We start from the raw sequence: 21,436 nt of genomic DNA, 5'->3' as shown, positions 1-21,436 counted from the left end.
GACATCTTGAAGAAAGGAATGTTTAAGTTTTGCTCTATTTTAAGTCAATTAATATCTAAACATTTGTTATTTAACAAAGTAGTTAAAAACAACCTTTAAATGGAATAGTTTCATTTTAGAAAAATGCCAGTATGAAATAAAAGTTGATGTTAATTGAGGCCAAACTTTATCTGTTAAAGCTAATTTTGGTCTAACTTTTGTTAGGAACCTGCAGGTAACAAGTCTTTGGAAAAGACTGAAGGATCTGAAAAACAAAAGGAGGAGATTGACTCTATGTCTAAAGATACCACAGGTCAACACAGACAACATCTTTTTGATCTTAACTGCAAAATTTGCATTGGTAAATGGAAATTTTTCTTCCTAAAATGTTGCTTTCACTTGGAAAGGGGGTTACTTGTATTTATAATTTAAGTAGATTTTTGTTTTCCCAGTATTGGTGGTGAAGCACCTACCTACTCCCTTTGAGCAATAGCACATTTTTTGTGTGTGACTTATTCAGGCTTGGCATGTAATTTTATACTCTTGTGTACTTTACTATCTAGAATCAGTTGTATTACATAAGATCTGAACTTATCAACCCATTGTCAAATGACTAAAACTTAACCATTACAATAGACTTCAGAAATTGAGAGCAGTGGTGATGGTACTGTCATTTAGTAAGTGAAGGAGTGAAATAATATTCATAATCTATTATATGTAATGAAACATCAGAAATTACCTTTTTCTCTAGTATTCTTTTGTTGTTGTTGCTAATCCTCACCCAAGGATATGTGTCCATTTGATTTTTTTTTTTTTTTTAAGAGAGAATGGAAGGGGAGAGGAGAGACAGAAATATCGATGTGAGAGAAACACATTGATTGGTTTGCCTCCTGCATGTGCCCTGCTGGGGATTGAGCTTGTGACAGACACTGCAGTCCTGAGACTGACACTCTATCCACTGAGCCAAACGGGCTATGGCTTCTCTAATATTCTTATTTTTGGTCATTCATTTAATAAATATTTGAGTCCTTACTCCTTGCTAGGCACTTTGCTGGAAGAAGGGAATATAGTAGTAGTGAAACAGATATTATCCAGGCCTTAAGAGAAACTGTAGTCTAATGGAAAAGACAGGTGATGATTTGAGTTACAGAAGTACAGTTGTTATCAATGTATTTGGGTAGCAGAAAGACCTGGCCTAGATTGCATTGTTAGGGGAGGTTTGGCTGAGAAATTAACATTTACACTGAGACATGAAGGTTGAGAACTATGCCTGCAAAGAGAGGAAAAGACCATTCTACTGGGAATGGCATGAGCTTGACTTGAATTCAAGAAAGAGAAAGGCACATGATTTGTTTGAAGAGATATTTAGAAATCAGATTTCATAGTATCTTATAGCCATTGCTTTTCAAACTGCAGACTGTAACTTAGTAGAAATAAAATCTAGTGACTAGAATTTCAAGGAAAAGCAGTTATTTATATATAACAAAAAATACAGACATACATACACGCATATCTATAAGGTATAAGCACATGTACATATTCCCCCGTAGTGAGTAATAGATCATGCTGTAAAAATAGATCATAATAAAAAATGCTGAAAAATCTACTTTTGTAGGCCACATTAAAGATTTTGTTTTTTTACCTAAGAGCAGTGGATAGTGACTTAATGGGTTTAGAAGGGAAATGACTTGATAAGATTGGAATTTTATGAAGATATATCTGTCTTTGCCTGGAGATAACAGTGGAAGAAGTCAATAGAAAGGAGGAAGAATAGATGAGTCCAAGTAAGAGATGGTGGTATTTTAATTAGAGTGGTAGCATTGGAGATGGAAATAAGTAGGGGTTTTGAGAAAATACCCAAGTTAGTAATATTAACACATGTTGGAGATTGACTGGAGTTAGGGCCTAAGAAATGGTGATGTGTTAAGGAAGATTTTACATTTATATTCAGTTTATTCTAGAGATAATAGTTCTCAGTGTTTATATTTTTACTGTAATATACTAAAGGAATGATACTTTGTTCAGAACATGAAAAAGTCTTTTAAGTTAGTTGATTGTTGCTCTCCATCATTATACTAGAGACTAGATGAAATGTATTATAAGTTATGTAATTTCCCTATAATAAAAATATCTTACCAAAATTGTACAGTCTCTGTACAGTGGTAAAGACTAAAGGGCAGAGTGTTTTTTTACACATTGTTACCCCTAAAGAAAGCTATCCATGATGTTTACTAGTATTTAAATATACCCAGTTCATCTATCTGGGAAAAATCTTAATAAAAATACTTTTAGTTATTTCTATTAATTTTAAATATTTTTATGGCAATTGTTTGGTAATGGTAGCACACAAAACATTGGTTAATGTTACTAGGCTTATTTTCTGAACGTTTTAGTGATTTTTTTTTTTTTTTGCTTTTTGATGTAATAGCATTGTCATTTTCTAAACTTTACTAATATTTTTCATGTTTAGTAATGAAGTCGCACTGCACTATGCATGTGTTACATGAACTACTCATGTACCACAAAGTAGGCTATGGATTTGTTTTACTTAGTTCTTAAGTTACTTCTGAAGACTGTTGGAATTTAGTGTCATTTAGTTTAAAAAATTTGCTAGAGTATCACGAAACCTATTTTAGGTTCTAGTTATATTTCCATTTCAGCTTGTCTGAGCTGCTTAACATCCTTTTTTTTAATCTAATTTTTCACATTAATCAGAGAGGTATAATAGATCAGTATGAGAAATTATATGATTAAAATTTACTCCAGGAAATGTATGGTCATGCAACAATTCAGTCAGAGAAACCGAATAACTTTAGGAGTAAAAATGAATAAAGTTACACAAATTTCAGTTTACAAATATAGCTTATTTTGGTGTCTCTGGCTTTAGGTCGAATGGCACCACCTGTAGATGATCTTTCTCCAAAAAAGGTGAAAGTTGTTGTTGGAGTATCTCGTAAACATTCAGACAATGAAGCAGAAAGTATAGCAGATGCATTGTCTTCAACCTCAAATATTTTGACCTCTGAATTCTTTGAGGAAGAGAAACAAGAGTCTCCAAAGTCAACATTCTCTCCTGCTCCACGGTAATTTTCTCTTAATATAACCTATAAGGATTATTATAAATATTTGCCAACTTACACATGGAGGTCTTCAAAAACAGAAAAATGATATATTTTTTAGGAACCTTTCTTTTGAGAAAGTAATTGTATCTCCCTATGCTCTAAATTAATTGAGATAAAAGAACAACACTGGGAAAGTTAATTTAGAGATTTGAATATGTGAGGACTTGACTATAAAACTGCCTTTAATTATGTTCATGCCAAAAGGCAGGAGAAAGGTCATTAAAGGAAAATTGTTTGCACTTCTGTGGACATTAAGCCAACTAAGAAGGATGACATTGTAAAGCATGACTATGTAAATATGAGTATGGTTTTATAAAGTGAAAATATAAATATTTTAATCAATAGCCTTTACATATTCTAGCCTTTTTGACATGTAAAAATAGAGAAATAATTGATGACTGTGTAGAAAATACATTTATTCATGAACATATCTTTAGGCTGAAAACTTTTTAATGTCATCTTTTTAGTCCAGAGATGCCTGGAACTGTTGAAGTTGAGTCTACATTCTTGGCTCGATTGAACTTCATCTGGAAAGGTTTTATCAACATGCCTTCTGTTGCAAAATTTGTCACCAAAGCCTACCCAGTGTCTGGTTCCCCTGAGTACTTGACAGAGGTAACTGAACTTTTCTGCCTTTCTTGACATATGTGTTTCTGAAAGCGGTAGGCAAGGAAACAACATAATAAATATCATAAAAATGTTAAATAAAAATATTTCATTTTTATTCAGAATAAAAATATTTATTGACATTGACCCTTCAATTAATGGAATTATGAGTTCCCAAATGGAGTTTTAGAACTGTAGAAAACTGTGCTCTGAAAGTGTTAAATCCACATGTTAGAATCTGCATGGATATTTAAGATTTTGTTGAGTACAATTTTTGTTTAAATATTATAGCTTTCAGGAAGATTTTTCATTGTTAACAAGCCTTCTAATTTTCCTACTGCTTGCTTTCTCAACTCATGACTACAGTTCTTACCTATTTCTGTCAGTGAGATATAGACTGTAGTTGGAACTCAGCTCGTTGACACTCCCATGAGACCAATGATCGTAGTTGCTGTAGTGGTATCCTTGGCTGATTTTTTATTTTATTATTATTTTTTGGGATGTGGTAGAAAGCTTTATTTGCGTGAAATTATAACCCTTGGTTTTCAAAGTCCCATTTCCCTTACACCAGTCCTTGAAAAGGTGCAGCTGGGGCTTTAGTAGAGCTAAAAGCAAAGCCAGTGTCCCGAGTTTCCATTCCATGGCCAAGCTGGGTCCAGTATAGCATCAGACTAATTCCAGTGCATCAGTCCGTTGTGTATGGGAGCTTGAGAACCCTGAAAGCCAGGAGTCATGTTCGAGCAGCAAGAGAGAAGGGGTCCAAGAGCTTAGCTGGTTTTCTATCTGAGGGAATAGGGACTATGATGCAATGTTTATGGAAAATAAACAGCTGTAGTGTTATATATAGTATCATAAATGAGAAAGTATAATTTTTAAACACTGAAGCTTGCTTTTTTCATGTTTATGCAGGAGGAAAATATATCAATGCTCCTATATTTTTCTATTAATCATGTTCATATCTGACATTAACCTTTTCCATTCTCAGTCCACTGATCATAAAGGCAAAAGTTAAAAAGAAATTTAATTTCTTCAGTAATTCAGGAAGCCTAAACATATATATGCTTGTAAAAAATGTTTTGATTTCAGAGAGGAGAAGGGAGAGGGAGAGATAGAAACATCAATGATAGAGAATCATCAGTTGGTTGCCTCCTGCACCTCCCTTCTACTGGGGATTGAACCCACAACCTTGGCATGTGCTCTGACTGGGAATCCAACTGAGACCTCCTGGGTCATGGATCGACACTCAACCACTGAGCCACTCTGGCTGGGCGCTTGTTCTTTTTTTGGGGGCGGGGGGTTCTTTCTCTCACCCATTGATGTGCTTTTTTCTTGATTTTAGAGAGAGGATGGGAAGGAGAAACATAAATATGAGAGATAAACAATTGGTTGCCTCCCATACGTGCCCCAACTGGGTATTGAACTGCAACCTAGTTGTGTGTCCTGATCAGAAATCGAACCCAAAGCCTTCTGGTATGTGGGACAATGTTCCAACCAACTGAGCCATACCATGTCAGGGCTATGTTTATTCTTTTTAAAACTATCATAAATTTTACTTTTCTTTGTATTAGGCTGAAGTTAGTTTAACTCAGTGTAATGTTGATTATCTGATATTGATCAGTTTGTTTAGCGGTTGTGTTTTTTGTTAATGAATAATTATTATTTTTATGTATGGTTTGTCACTTTTATAAGAGAAAGATTAAGTGGACCCATGATGCTCTTCTTTTTGAACATATCTATTTAGAAACTTAGTTTTTGAACAGTCCAATGTGAAGATCCCTCTTCCTTTAAATGGAGAATTAAGTCCTGAATTATGAAACCCTTTAGATTTTAAACAAAACTATTATTCTATTTTCTGAGCCATTTTCTTTTTTTAAATTTTTATTTATTGATTTAGAGCAGTTCTCAACCTGTGGGTCGCGACCCCTTTGGGGGTCGAACGACCTTTTCACAGGGGTCGCCTAAGACCATCGGAAAACACATATAATTACATATTGTTTTTGTGATTAATCACTATGCTTTAATTATGTTCAATTTGTAACAATGAAAATACATCCTACATATCAGATATTTACATTACGATTCATAACTAGTAAAATTACAGTTATGAAGTAGCAACGAAAATAATTTTATGGTTGGGGGTCACCACACATGAGGAACTGTATTAAAGGGTCGCGGCATTAGGAAGGTTGAGAACCACTGATTTAGAGAGAGAGAGAAACATCAGTTTGTTCCACTTATTTATACATTCATTGGTCGATTTTTGTATGTGCTCTGTCTGAACGGGGATCAAACTCTCAAACTTGGTATATCAGGACGATGCTCTAACCAACTTAGCTACTGGGCCAGGGTGATGAGCCATTTTCTGTGTGATTGCTTTCTAGAACTCCACTTCTGCTTTCTGCATATTTTTAGTTTGGTTGGGACAACAACCCCAAATAAAATATTTAAAGCAATTAATAAATTTAATTGAATTTAATATCAATTAATTATACTTTTTGATTTTTGAGTCCATGGAAAAAGTAGTATTCTGATTAAAGTTTTAAATATTCTTAATTGCAGTTCTTAATTGATTTTATTTGTAATTGTTTTCAGAAAAATTGTGCCTTTAAAAAAAGTGAACCTTATGTTATTACAGTGATATTCTTTTCTGTGCAAAAATGTATACTATAATCAAACATCAGCTTTTAATGATTAAGGCATACCCCTGCCCACTACCACCAAATAAGCGGGCAGATGTATGTGAGGGGAAAAAACAGTCTCCCCTAATATTCTGAAATATTCTGCATTTTTCCTGGATTGTCAGTGTTTTCCACTATTTCTCTTTCCTTCTGAAAATGACCATGACCTCAGATTGTTTAACTGTATTTTGGGCATCCACCTAATTCATTTGGAACTGACAGTTGAGGTAAAGCCTAATTACTGTCTGCATTCTTGTTCTCTGATGATGCAGTTGCACAATCTTTTTATTTACTTATTTTATATTACTATTTCAAATTAGTCATAGAGCTAAATTTGTATGAGCTATGATTATAATAAATATGTTTACACATTAATCACCTTCATTCTTACCATAGGATCTACCAGATAGTATTCAAGTAGGTGGCAGGATATCACCTCAGACAGTTTGGGATTATGTGGAAAAACTTAAAGCATCAGGAACCAAGGTAAGGAAAACTTTGAGAGAGTATTTGGAAAGTAAACCACTAAGAGTTCTTATGCAAGGTCCCCTGGGGAGGGAACCAGTACGAATTCTAACTCTAAATAATGTGGTTGACAAAACTGAACTAAAGCCATTTGCTAAAGCTCAGAACAGCCCATTATCCCTTTTGTGTTCTTTTTTCCCCTTCCTAATGTGCTTTCTCAATGACTTCCTCAATGTTTTGGAAGAAATGTTTTAGAGTAAATATTGAGATTCATCCTGGAATTTTACCTTTCTTTGATTATAGACATTTGTTTTAGTGAGAGCATAGGCTAAAACCCTAAAATATAATGCCTCAAAAATACGAAAGTTTATTTTTTTATTATGTTAGGAAGGCCATTCATTCAGGGTGCTTCAGCGGCTCTGGTTCTACAAATTATTCAGGGACCAGCCTCTTCTCTCGTTACTTTGCTGGTTCTAAGAGTGTTGTCCTTATCAGTCAAGCATGGTCAGAGCTGACTTATCTGCAGCACCAGTGACAAAAATGAAGAATGCCTGTCCAGTTATTTAAAAGATTTGGGTTTAAATTTGTATTGATTTTTTGAGAGAGAGAGAGAGAGAGAGAGAGAGAGAGAGAGAGAGAAACATCGATGTGAGAGCAAAACATCAAGTGGCTGCCTCCTGTTCCCCCACCTCAACCTCACCCCCACAATCCGGGCATATACCCTTGATGAAGAATTTGAACCAGTAACCTCTTGGTGCACAGGGCAACACCCAACCAACTGAGCCACACTGGCCAGTGCCTGTCCAGACCTAGAAATTGCAAGTATCATTTCACTTCCTCTACCTTCCATTGGTAAGATTTAGTCACATAGCTGCTAAGAAGGCTGAAAATGTAGTATCGGTTGGCCATGTGCTAGCTAAAAGTTAAGGGCTTCTCTTTGTAATAGGAGGAAAAGAGGGGAATAGATACTCGGAGATCATTAGTAGCCACTTAACAATAATTTCTATTTTTTAATCATTTCTTTAATTCATAGAACAGTACTAAAAAGGAAAAATTAATCATTAGAAGAAGTTGTTTCTCCCTCAAAGGATGATAGTACATAGCATATTATAGACATTTAAAAAATAAATTTTGAGTAAGCAAACAATTTTTTTATCTCTCTCTTAAAATAAGAAGTCTCTAGTAAGATTAGAAGTAATCCAAAATGGATCTGAAGCTAAAAAGATTATTTTCCAATACAGATTTTAGAATTGAAACTGATACTATTAGAATACATTTGAACTTTGAAGCTCTAAAAACATTAACTACTTTTTTTTGCTGTCACTTTTTCATGACAGCAAAAGTCATGGGAAAGTATTGGGTAGTAGTATTACTCTTACACATTTTGGGAATCCCTCTTGATCTATTCATATATTACTGCCAAACACTGTATATTATGCCTCCATCTTGAACTGACTAAAACATTATACTAGTTGTTACCTCTAAAAGGACAGTTTAGATGATAGACTTTTAATAAGAGGTAGAGCCATAGTTCAGCTCATTCACATGTTTTCTATAGGATCTGCATCAATTTAAGCTTGTAACAGATCTAGCTTTCCCCATTTTGACAGTATACCTTCGTGAAAAAGAACCCCCCCCCCCTTTTTTTTTACACTACCAAATTGGGACTCTTTTCTCTGAAACAAAGCTAAGAACCCAGAGGCAAGCACATTGGTACCTGAGTAAACCAAATGATTTTCCAAAATATATGGCCTATGTGCATTTGAGGTCTTTTCACCCAGTCCCTTTATTCCTAAATTCAGTCCCTGTAGACTGGATTATCAGTGAATTTGTGGGTATGTGTACATGGTAGGGTGGTGATGGTAGGTGCTATTAATTTGCTGTATGCTGAGAATACAGGCAGCCCTCAGTGGAGGTTGTAACATTGGAAATAAGGATATAGTATCGATATCGAAAGATTTGGGTTTAAAAATCTCTGCCACTGAGAAGTGTGTCATTTTGAACACATTATCTTGGGATGTAATTTCTTATGGGATGCCTTTAGTAAGTCCATCAATGGGTCAACAAAGACCTTTTCCCAAGAGTTGTTTTAATACTCTTCTCTACATTTAAGTTGGTATACCACGTTATTTGGTAATCATCATTATACAACTCAACTGGCTGAGAAATGGTATTTAAAACCAAGCTATCGTTTAGGTTATTATTTTAAAGAACCATTTATTTTCTTGAACAGGAAATTTGTGTGGTTCGCTTCACACCTGTAACTGAAGAAGATCAAATTTCTTATACTTTGCTGTTTGCATACTTCAGTAGCAGAAAACGCTATGGAGTAGCTGCTAACAACATGAAGCAGGTTAAAGACATGTACCTTATTCCTTTGGGTGCCACAGATAAAATTCCACACCCTCTCGTGCCTTTTGATGGACCTGGTAGGTATATATTTTAATAGAGTGAATAAAATAAAGTGGGAGGTGGGACCAGAGTGAAAAAACTGACTCTGCTTGTTGTCTTGGGATCCAGGTCTCTGGAGCTGACGCGACAGGGAAGGACACCCACTTAATAGGCTGTAATATGCTAGATGCAAACATTTACACTTTGTTCTATGTCTATATATTTTTTATTGATATTAGAGAGATGGGGGGGGGGGGGCGGAGAGATCCATTGGTTGTTCACTTATTTGTGTATTCAGAGGCTGATTCTTATTGCCCTGACTGGGGATCAACCCCACAAACCTGGCATATTGGGATGATGTTCTACCCAACTAGCTACCTGGCCAGGGCAATTTACCCTTTATTTTAGGAATTGAAAGTGACTTAATTTATATGTTTTTTACGCAGGGCTTGAACTGCATAGACCTAATCTGTTGTTGGGCTTAATTATTCGCCAAAAACTGAAGCGGCAACACAGTGCTAGTGCCAGCCATACTGCTGAGAACTCTGAAAGTGTACCGGTAGCATTGCCACCTGAAAAAAAAAGTAAAATGGAAGTTTCCACAGAGGAGGCACCAGAGGAAGAAAATGACTTTTTCAATTCTTTCACAACTGTGTTACACAAGCAGAGAACTAAGCCTCAGCAAGCTGTTCAAGAAGACCTTCCAGCTGTAGTGGAACCTTTAGTGGAAGTCACCAAACAGGAGCCACCAAAACCTTTAAGATTCCTTCCTGGAGTATTGATTGGCTGGGAAAATCAGCCTTCCACTCTGGAATTAGCAAATAAGCCTCTTCCTGTGGACGACATACTTCAGAGCCTTTTGGGCACTACCGGTGAAGTATATGAACAGGCTCAGTCAGTGACAGAACAAAACACTATCAACGAAATTCCATTTATCAGTGAGCAAGCTGACCCCAAAGCAGAGAACGTAGATAAAGTAGAAGCAATGGATGGTGAAGCTAAGGAGGTAAAGGGTAAAGTAGATAATCTTTCAGAATCTTCAGGTAATTCGGTACCAGTAGACGAAGAAACCCCAGTAACGGGGCCCTCCTCCATTTCTCCTGGACCTTCGGCGAGTCTTAGCCTCAGAGGCAAACCACCAGATGTTTCTACAGAAGCTTTCCTAGCAAATTTATCCATTCAGTCAAAACAAGAGGAAGCTGTGGAGAGTAAAGAGAGACCATTAAAAAGACAGCTGCTGCAAGATCAAGAGAATAATTTGCAAGATAATCAGACTTCAGATACTAGTTCTCCATGCAGGTCGAATATAGGAAAAGGAAACACAGAGGGTAGTGTGAGTGGCAGTGAAAACCTTGTTGCCAACACAGCCAGGTCCCCACAGTTCATCAATCTAAAAAGGGATCCTAGGCAGGCAGCAGGACGAAGTCAGCAGGTAACTGCTTCAGAAAGCAAAGAAGGAGATAGTTGTGGGAATGGAGAAAAGCACACCCCGCCCGGGCCGTCACACAAGGAGCACTTACCAGAACAAACCAATGTAGAGGAAAAGTTGTCTTCCGTAGAGAAAAACTCAAGTGCTCAGCAGAGTGATAATTCAGGGGTTGCACAAAACTTGGCATCAGAAGACAAACACACTTCGCAAACAGAACAAGCAAAACCCTCAGAGGAGAATATTTCAATGCAAAATATTGAAACTGTGCACCCGTTTCGAAGAGGATCGGCAGCAACAACATCTCATTTTGAAGTTGAAAACACAAGTCAATCAGAATTTCCTTCTAAAAGCATCAACTTTACCTCCAGAAGCAGCAGTCCCAGAACAAGTGCAAACTTTTCACCCGTGAGGCCACAGCAACCGAACCTTCAGCATCTCAAGTCTAGTCCCCCTGGATTTCCATTTCCGGGGCCTCCTAATTTCCCCCCACAAGGCATGTTTGGATTTCCACCACATTTGCCACCCCCATTACTCCCCCCTCCCGGCTTTGGCTTTGCTCAAAATCCCATAGTTCCCTGGCCACCTGTTCACCTGACAGGCCAACCTCAACGTATGATGGGTCCCCTTTCACAAACATCAAGATATGTAGGCCCACAAAATTTTTACCAGGCTAAAGACATTCGAAGACCAGAAAGGCGCCATAGTGACCCTTGGGGTAATAGGCAAGACCAACAGCAACTGGATAGGTCATTTAATAGGGGCAAAGGGGATCGCCAGAGATTTTATAGTGATTCACACCACGTGAAGAGAGAGCGACATGAAAAGGAATGGGAGCAAGAATCTGAAAGGCATAGACGCAGGGACAGATCCCAAGACAAGGACAGAGACAGGAAAAGCAGGGAGGAAGGGCACAAAGAGAAAGAGAGGCCACGGTTGTCACACAGTGATCGCGGAGCAGATGGAAAAGCAAGCAGAGATGGTAAGAAACCAGACAAACCTAAAAGTGAAGACCATGAAAAGGACAAAGAACGAGAGAAAAGTAAACAGAGAGAAGGAGAAAAGGACAGAGATAGGTACCACAAAGATAGGGACCACACTGACAGAGCTAAAAGCAAAAGGTAAAATCTGCCAGCTGCTTCAAGATTACTCTTTAGTCATTGTTAAATGTTGCATCTTAAAAACTTTGATTGCCTGCTAGGATTGTGCCATCTTTCAGACTTACTATTGGTGGTTTGCAGAACAATAAATTCCATGTGTTGGTGCGGAGTGCTCTGTACCAGTGCTCATCGTCCCTTCATACCAACTGTCCTAGTTATAGGAATATTTTTAAAAGTTTTACATTGCTGTATATTCAAAGATTTGTTTAATATGCAATAAAGGCTTAGAAATTTTAGTTTTATTCCTTAATTGGTAAATATAGTTAACTCTGGAATATATTTACTGCCTCTAGTGAATGTTCTTTATGACTAATTTGAGAGTAATGTGTACTCTGTAAGTTTGTTTTAAATTGCACTGTTTTTAAAGAAACTAGAGAAGCAACACAAAGACAAGCAACTTCATAATCAGATTATATTAATCAGTTTATTGGGCAGTTTCTGATCAAGAATCAGAAGCCCAAGGAGAACATTTACTGCTTTAATCTGCACTCCCTGAAGGCATTTATTACCATGTATATGACAGCTTTGTGGTAGACCAGTAGTTTCCTTTTCCTTTTTGCCTCTTCAGGAACTTGAATACTTAAGCTTGTACATGATCTTGTGTTTTGCTATCCTTTTTACTGTAAAATGTAAATATTTTAAGGGATATTTTGATTCTAAATATGATAAAAAGAATTTCTCACCTATTTTGTGTGTGTGATTTGAAATTCAGTAAAAGAATTTCTTCTCTAAAACTTTGATTACTTTCATACTTTTTTTTTTTACTCAGCCAAGAACATACATACAAGCATAGCTATCTGTGTCAGGCATTAGGTGAAAGGAAAACCTCACCTATTAGAAGTTTCTGATAAAAATCATGTTCTGAAGGGGTAGAATTTTGAACTACCAATGAAAAACTGCAGCGAATAGCCCACTTTGTAGGTCTGTTTCTGAAGACTTGTCACTCTCAAAATTTGGTACGCCGACTAATCATGGTGAGACTACAGAAATTTACGAGAAACGTGTTGTGAATCTCTTTGTAAAATGTGTAATTAACCCTAATTTGTTTTGGAGGTAACTGCAGTTTTGCTTGAAATAGAAAGCATATGAAGGCTATTGTTAATTCAAATATAAAGTTATTTACAATTTAAACTACACATGTATTGACATAATTTAAAGCAGTGGCTACCACGTGATTAATACTTGAGGCCAACAAAAAAAAGAGAAACCGGTATTTTTACTTACCTATATTAATGAAGAAAAATATAAATGGCTTCACAAAATTAAGGTAATGTTTGATTTCCTAAAAAGTCTAAGGATTAGAGTTAAAAATAGGTTTGAAATGGAATCAACTTTGTTATTCCCTCTAGCGAAAGAAGGAGTGGAAATTCAAAATCATACATTTTGTCTAATTTCAACAATTTGCATCTTTTTTGTCATCCTTATTCTCTGAAGCTTTTCATCATAAAAGTTCTGAAACAGAGGACTTGTATTTAAATAAAATTTGTTTAATTTTGGTCTGCTTTTCTTTTGGAAACTAACTTATTTAAAAACAGTGTAAACAAAACTTAATTTGGTGGGTCATCTTTTGCACAATCAGGAAAAAATTGTCAGGAATTCTCCCTGCCACTCCCCCCCACCCCCCAAAAAAAACCCCCCACCCAACCCAAATCCTCCAAAATTAGCCTTTTGATTTCAAATATGTATATTGTTTAGTAAATCTGATTTTACTGATCTGGTAGGAGGTTGTTCAGACATCAGATTTTTTTTTGCAAAGTACAAGAATGGGTTAACCAGTGAAGAAAACCTTAAAGTCAGTTTTGCTTGCCTCTTAACCAGTTCCTTACACACATTGTTGTGATGCTTAGTTATTTATTCATATCATTGGATCTTGTCACATCCTCTATAGGCCCCTATTAGTGGTAACCATCTCCTGGGATTATGGGACTACTAAGGATTCGAACCCCTGGTTCACTGAAACTGGCAAGTAGGGAGAGTATGGGCATATGGACTCTAAGGTTTTAACTTCTGAGGAATGAAGGGGGAAATAAAAGTTTTCAATGAGTAGTAGATCCAAAGCCATTCTCTGTCCTTAAGTCTCAAAGCCAGCCTTCTACAAACTACCGAGTTATATGAAGTTCATCGTTACTTCTGTTTTTAGAAAAACTTGCTCTTTGAAAAGTTTGATGCCAGACAGTTTTATACATACCTCTGTTGAAATAAAATGTACCAGGGTGTCTCAGTACCTATAAAGTCCACCCCTTGTGGCAACAAGAAAGCCTCCACAAACCCTCTATTGCAAACCTTGTGCTGAGTGCTTTATGGAAACCTTGTTCAGCCTGGAAGGTAAAGATTTATCTTAGAACCGAGGAAACTGGTGCTTGGAAAGGTTAGACTGCTGTGATCAGGGCTGGGATTCTAGCTCAGTTCTATTTTTCTCCAAAGTCATTATGTGTGGCAGCTGTGCTCTGAGAATTGAGAGCAGGAGAGAGGGACAAGCCTGGTTATATACCTTTCCCAGCCTTTTCCTCCCCATTCTGCTATCTGAAACCCTTTACAGAGCAATCCATTCCTCAAAAGTAACCAAAAACTTATGGGTTCTCTGTTATAGATTCATAAAGTTTATTTTCATCTCAAATCCTAATTCTGAAGCACTTATTTTCTATTGCTGTAACAACAAACTTATTACAAAGTTGGTGGCTTAAAACCACACAAATTTATCCTTTTAACACTGCTGTAAATCAGAAGTCTGCTGTGGGTCTCAGTGGGTTGAGATCAAGATGTCTCAGAGGGTGCATTTCCTGGAGGCTTAGAGGAGAATCCATTTTCTTGCTTTTTCCAGCTTCTAGGGGCCACGGACTTTCCTTGCCTTACGGTTCTTTCCTCCATCTTCAAAGCCAACAACATGGGCCTGAGTCTCAAATTGCTGTCTCTGAGGCTCCCTCTTTACCTTAAAGGACTGTTGTGATTCCTGGGGCCCACCCAGCTAATCCAAGGTGGAACCTAAATTCCATCTGTGACCTTAATTCCCCTTTGCCATGTAATCTAACATATTTACAGGTTCCAGGTATTCAGATGTGGACAACTTTGGGGGCCATTCCACTCATCACAGCTCTTGACTCACTAATTGTAGCTCAGTTGTGGGTGAATTAATAAATCTTAAAAATTGGGAGTTACAAAACATCTAAGGCCATAGTACAGTGATGGCAAACCTGTGACACGCGAACTCATTTTTTTGGTTGATTTTTCTTTGTTACGTGGCATTTAAATATATAAAATATCAAAAATATAAGTCTTTGTTTTACTATGGTTGCAAATATCAAAAAATTTCTATATGTGACACGGCACCTGAGTTAAGTTAGGGTTTTTCAAAAATGCTGACATGTTGAGCTCAAAAGGTTCGCCATCACTGCCATAGTAAGTATGTTTAGATGTTAAGGAAAATAATGCCAACAATAGAGAAGAGAATGGCTTAACAGCTTTCTTGCCATAAGATGTGTATCTTTAAAAGTTAGATTTCATTATCACTATCAAGGAAGTTTTTTAGAGCAATTATCCTTATGATCTTAATATCTCAAGAGTGAAATGAAGTGGTATGGACCAAAGCAGATAAATGTCCGAGTTTTTCAGGAAACACTGGGTAGAGTTGTGGTTTCTTTTAAAAACAAACAAACACCCTCTTTGAATCAATATATAGCCATTCTGGAATCCCACCTCCTATTTTGCTCACACACTTTTCAATGGTATGTCTAGCAGCAATAGTGCCAAAGTTCTCAGCTTTAGTTCTAGGGCCTTCCAAGAATGTCTATCGCTTTCTGATTGCAAAAGTAAGGCTAAAAAAAAATTACCTGTGAAGTTCTTCAAATGACTTAACTAGTGTCTTTGTATAGGCTGGATCCCATGCAGGCAGATTTTGCATTAAGACGTTAAACTGCACCAGTCCTCTTTGTAAAGTCTCCATTTAACAGATAATTACTGTTTTTCCTTTTAAACGTCACATGCTGATTGTTCCTAAGTTCTTTGCTCCACAGTCCTGTCTGTTAGTGCTTTGTATCAGTCATGTGTTGTCAGTTGCTTTCTTGTGTTGTCATTGGCAAAATTATTATAAATATCAAACAAAACGTTAAGTAACAACAGCAATAATGGTGGAATACAGGTGGGGTGGAAATGCTATTCACAATTATATCCACCACTGATATTGGGCAAAACTGAGTTTCTCAAGTTATCCTTTAACAGTACAGATATCAAGAAAATAATTTACAATGGCTTTATTTAAAACCTTTTTCTGCCCAATTTTGAGACATGTAGACTTGACCTTCAGTATTTTACACATTAGGATATTTGCAAGTGATATTTATATGCTATTTAAAAATAGTTATAAAAACCAATATTTATTGATGACTTAATGTGGAAGATAAGGATTTGGCTCTCACCAGCCAACTCCTTTCCCCACCTTCCACCTTCCCACATTCATGTAATTTTTAAGTCAATATTCAAACTTCACATTGCCGATCATGTGAATATTTATAGCTGAGCTATGTAACAGAATATTTCCTTATGTAATTTTCTTTTTAATAACATTTGCTTATTTTATTTTTCTTTGTGTATATCAATAATTCATTCCCACCTAAATTTTAGTTTTAAAAAATTCACAGATGAATAACACTAAATGAACTAATGAATGAACTAATGGAGTAAAAATTTAGCAATCAACATACTTACAGATAAATTGGATGTTGGAAAAACAACCAAAATCTTTCTTTAGCTATATAAGCTTATAAAAGTGTTAGCATTTAGACTATTTCAGATAATAGTAAACAGTTGTTTTTCAGCAAAATAATGTGCTAAAGAAATAACTACCAAAGCAACTACATTTACATATATAGTATATTAAAGTAACCACTATAAGTTTGTGTAACCTAATTGTGTTCATCTCCATTATAAACATTGTACACTTCTGATTCAATTAACTCATTTGTTTGAATCCTGAAAAAATACATTTTTAATTTTACCAACAAAATTTCTTTTAAAAATCTCTTGAGTAACAATGTTTATCTTTTTTTTTTAAATATATATTTTATTAATTTTTTACAGAGAGGAAGGGAGAGAGATAGAGAGTTAGAAACATCGATGAGAGAGAAACATCGATCAGCTGCCTCCTGCACATCTCCCACTGGGGATGTGCCCGCAACCCAGGTACATGCCCTTGACCGGAATCGAACCTGGGACCTTTCAGTCCGCAGGCTGACGCTCTATCCACTGAGCCAAACCGGTTTCAGCTTATCTTTTGACCATATTCAAAACCCCCTAGGTAACTAATACCATCATAGTTCAGAGCAACAAATTTTTTGTGTGGGTCAATATCCTCAGAGAGAATTAGCTTGCCATCTAGGAAGGCCTTAATAAGAGTTTGATTTTGACTTATAATGATATGGTGCCATTTATTGCAACAGAATGTACCATTGCTATAAATCATCGGTACAGAGTTGCATTCTCCTAAGTTAACTGCTATTTTCAAAGTCTTATTATGGAGACGAATTGCCAGAAAATCACTTTCTTCATTTTGAGCTTTTCCTATCCACACAATTAAGCCTGCTCTTTCAGTAGTACTGAAATTCAAGGATACAGTAGTGAGCTGGACGTTTCTTTTTCTATAGTGTGGATCAATGTGTTTAATGTAAGAATTACCCATAAATTTTGCAGTTGAAAATGAAGTTTTGCTTTCACAAAACCTTCCCACCCAACCCAAAGGACACAACTGTAAGAGAACGGCCAGTCAGGTATACACAGAGATTGGTGGAGACAAAGGTGATTCAAACAGTACACAGATGGGTCACATGTGTTTCCAGTCCAGTGTGGCGGACATCTGCACAAAAAAGTGCCATTTACTATACATTCACCCCTATTTCTGCACACACTGTACCCACAGGCTGTCCCATCACAGTCACCTACATTTGAGCCACCTTTCGCTCCTAGTTCAGTTAGTTGTAATTCTTGATTATAACTTCTCGGACACAACCTTGAAAACCTACCGGTCCATTGGCTGTTGCCATGGGATTTACAAGACACTCCTCCAATACAGAAGTCAGTGTTTGTGTCCAGGTAGCTAATGTTAACGTCGGCCTTCTCTGTTTCATTTATCCCATCCAGATCCAGGTAGCCTTTTGCACCAACTCTTCCTGCTTTAATCACATGCCAACTGCTTCCATTAGTACTTACTTTTTGGAGAGTTTCTAGAATGACAGTTATGTCACCCAGATTGTAACGAAGTTGAACAGCACCATTTAAGAGATATATAAAAAATCACCTGTTGAGAAAGAAAACCAGTTTAGTAACAGTGAAATGTCACTCTATTAAAAACGCTCTTTCTGGCCACTTGAATAAGATGTGGTTTTGGAAAAAGAAGGTAACAAGTCTTGGTCATAATTATGGTAGAGAATTTTCTTTCCATTTACAGATCAAAGTATGTGTATACTAGTACATTCATTCACACATTCTGTATTCTTTTGTTCCGGAATTGGCCACATAAGTTTTCCCTAGTTACAAATATTTTCCATCGAGTGAATGAATGTGTGGTGGTACTAAGTTAAAGCGAGGCATTCCTTTAATTTTAGTAAAGGGTGAACGTGTAAAAATAAGCAACGTTCCAAGCCATTGACTTTGTTTTTGACAGATTGGGGAGGTAGGTGAAAGAAACAAGAGCAGTTCATAGTTATGCTCTGAAAACCTTTTATTATAGTGTATGTGTTTCAGCCATGCCCTTGGCATCAAGCACACAGACCCCGAGCTGAGATCTCTGCTTGGGATTTACAGGCACCTCAAACTCCAAGTTTGTGTCTCAGTGTGTGAATCGCCTCCCATACACCTGGCCTCTTCTAGTCTTCCCCAACTCAGTGAGTCACTCCCTCCATCCCGTTCTTCAGACCAGAAATTTAGGTGTGATCCTTGGATTCATCATTTCTTTGGTCCACACATAACCTGCCAAACATGGGTCTCTGATCAAACAGATTTTTTAGCACTTGGGTTCATTGTAAACATCTTGATTCTGTCCACTTCTCTCCTGCCACTTTAAATGGACTATCATCTCTTCTCCCTTTCCAGCTGATTTTCTTGTCTACATTGAAGCTCAAGTGATTGTTTCAAGTGAAATTCTCATTATGGCATTCACTACTGTTGAATGGCATTCACTTTAATGGCATTCACTACTGTTGGGACAGGAACTTAAAATCTTTGACATTTCGACAAAGGCTCTGCAGGTTCTGGGCCCCTCTCTCCAGCTTTGCCTAGAGTGTATTCTCTCCCTGTTCCTCCACTCGACTCCAGCCACACTGACCTTGTGGGAGAGTTTCATCCTCTTGTTTCAGAACCCTCACACATGCACATGCTGTTTTACTGGAACACCCCTCCACCTCACCGAGGCAACTCCAGCCTTATTTGAGCTCTCAGATCAAATGCCACTTCCTCAGACAAGTCTTTTTTGGTCAGGGTTTTTTGTTTTGTTTTCCTCTTAGTGTTTTAATAGGACTAGGTCTCTCTCCTTCACAACATTTATCTCACAATTATATAGTCTTGTGTGAAAACATTTGAACAAATGATCCAGTGTGTATATGAAGCTGCATTGAGGTACTCAGAGGAAAAGCAAATGCAACTGTCCCTGCCTGGGAAAACGATGTAGGCCTTCAGTGCACAGTCTTGTTTCTAGAGGGAGTCGAGTGGTGGGCATAGCAAAACCCACGGGAATCTTTCTCAAAACAGCATTTTCCTTTCCCCTGTCATTTCATGACCAGTGAAAAGTTCTTTCCTCTTCTATTCAAGAAGACTTCTTGGCACCTGCTACTACTTTTTCCTCTTCCCCCTTTCGAAGTGCCAGGCCTCCTCATCTCCCACCTGCAAATAATGTTCATTCTCCCCCTTGTGGCCCACACCAGACCACTCTCGGGCAGGTGGGAGAACTGGCAGCTCTATGGTCCTAAACGTATCATTTCCACCTGAGACAATGCAAAGTATGGTTCTCTTGCTTCAAACATTTTCTCATAATTTCTGGTGGATATAATCTATGTCATTACATCTGTTATTATTTGATTAACAGCTGCCTCCTTCACTAGCTTGTAAGCTTCATGAGAACAGGGGCTGTATCTGATTTGGCCCAAGAGTTGGCCCCCAGCAGGAGCACAGTGCCGGCACATAATGAGATACTCAGTAAGTAATTGCTGCATTAAGAAATACATTTGTATACTATAGATTACTGAATAGTTCCCAAATACTGGTTTTCTGGCATTAAAATCCTATACTACATGAATTTTAAAATTGTTAATTTCCCCAAAGAGAAAGAAATTCAATTTATTTCCTATTTTCTAACATGAACACATTTTAAGTCTAAAGAAAGAGAAGCAGCAATGCAAACAGATTTTATAAGACAATATTAAATTCAGGTAGAATTACTTAAAATGTTTATACCATAAGAAACTAGAATAACAAAACAATTGATATTAAGTCTTAAAAATTTATAGCACTCTGGCCCTGGCTGGTGTGGCTCAGATGTTTGGGGCATTGTCCCTTACACCAAAAGCTAGCAGATTCAATTCCTGGTCAGGGCACATACCCAGGTTGTGGGTTCAATCCCTGGTTGGGGCACGTTCAGGAGGCAACTGATGGATACTTCTCTCTCTATTCCTCTCTCTAAAAATCAATAAAAAAAATTCATAGCACTCTGAATATACTTTGTGCCTTGCAAGTGGACACAATTCTCTTTCACAGCACAGTGGGAGAAGTTTCTCTTGCTACCTTTGTTGTACTGTCCTATAGCAAACAATCTTACAGTGAAGCACTACATTGGAATAAAAAGTAGCTAAAACATGATTAGGAAAGCTGAAGCTGTGATCTATTACATCACTGGTCAAGTTGCCAACTGGAAGAAAAGTAAGGAGAACTACTCACTTTAACAGGGCTTTGCTGGTACATTCTTAAGAATTAACAAAGAAGGGTTTTCTCTCCCTCTGTGGCCCTGGGAGCTAAAATTGCTCTGAGCTGTATTTTCAGCTCTTCGGCATGCAGGCCTTTTATTTTAGTTGGCTAGGAAATGGTGCTGTAGTCATGGGTCATGAGTAAAATTGGCATTAGGGCACACAAATATTAAAAGCTCACCACTAGTGGATGGTCCTTATAAGAAAGTGAGCTCACAAGTGGAATGAAGATCATGAATGAATGCGCTCTGGCTATTTAACCATGTCTAACCAGGCCTAGGGCCCCGCCTGCCTCCTCGGTGCTGTCATTGCCCCCACCATGCATCACAGTTCAATGTTAGGGAGGGCCTAACATTTGTGAAGACACTATAGACAGCGTATTAGGGAAATTTTGTATACTTTTTTCTCTAGAAAAGGAAAGCAAAGATAATATAACTTATCTTTTATTGTTCAGTTGTTTGAATATGCTTTAATTTTACATTGTAGTTGACTAGGCTTTTTAATACACATTTGTCTGGGAGGATTATAACTATATCAAGATGAATTCAGCCATCTGTGACTAACTTATGCTTAACATGATATTGATAATTTTGTGTCAAAAACTAGTTTTATGATATTAAATATTTAGCAGAAACAAGATAAACAGGTGGCATAGACTTATCTCTTT

General features: G+C 37.1%; 2 protein-coding genes across 8 annotated transcripts in view; one reads left to right on the top strand and one right to left on the bottom strand.

Annotated features, from left to right (window-relative positions):
- Positions 1–13,328, top strand: part of PHF3 (PHD finger protein 3) — a 93,299-nt gene extending 79,971 nt beyond the window's left edge. For all 7 annotated transcript variants that reach the window (XM_070418321.1, XM_070418322.1, XM_070418319.1 and 4 more), the window contains 6 exons: positions 205–340; positions 2,867–3,062; positions 3,569–3,716; positions 6,782–6,871; positions 9,084–9,279; positions 9,688–13,328. In XM_070418321.1, the coding sequence (XP_070274422.1) occupies positions 205–340; positions 2,867–3,062; positions 3,569–3,716; positions 6,782–6,871; positions 9,084–9,279; positions 9,688–11,792 (2,871 nt within the window). In that variant the 3' untranslated portion in view covers positions 11,793–13,328. The remainder of the gene's footprint in view (positions 1–204; positions 341–2,866; positions 3,063–3,568; positions 3,717–6,781; positions 6,872–9,083; positions 9,280–9,687) is intronic.
- A 2,648-nt stretch (positions 13,329–15,976) lies between these two features.
- Positions 15,977–21,436, bottom strand: part of EYS (eyes shut homolog) — a 1,239,289-nt gene continuing 1,233,829 nt past the window's right edge. The window contains 7 exon segments of the mRNA XM_070419099.1: positions 15,977–16,033; positions 16,726–16,780; positions 16,782–16,861; positions 17,067–17,557; positions 17,560–17,808; positions 17,811–17,872; positions 17,874–18,096. Of these exon segments, the coding sequence (XP_070275200.1) occupies positions 15,977–16,033; positions 16,726–16,780; positions 16,782–16,861; positions 17,067–17,557; positions 17,560–17,808; positions 17,811–17,872; positions 17,874–18,096 (1,217 nt within the window).

The sequence above is a fragment of the Myotis yumanensis genome, unplaced genomic scaffold (assembly GCF_028538775.1).
Source record: "Myotis yumanensis isolate MYYU_CA2020_CCGP unplaced genomic scaffold, mMyoYum1.0.hap1 SCAF_6, whole genome shotgun sequence".
In the NCBI taxonomy this organism is placed as follows: Eukaryota; Metazoa; Chordata; class Mammalia; order Chiroptera; family Vespertilionidae; genus Myotis; species Myotis yumanensis.
This window is presented reverse-complemented; position numbering and strand designations above follow the sequence as displayed.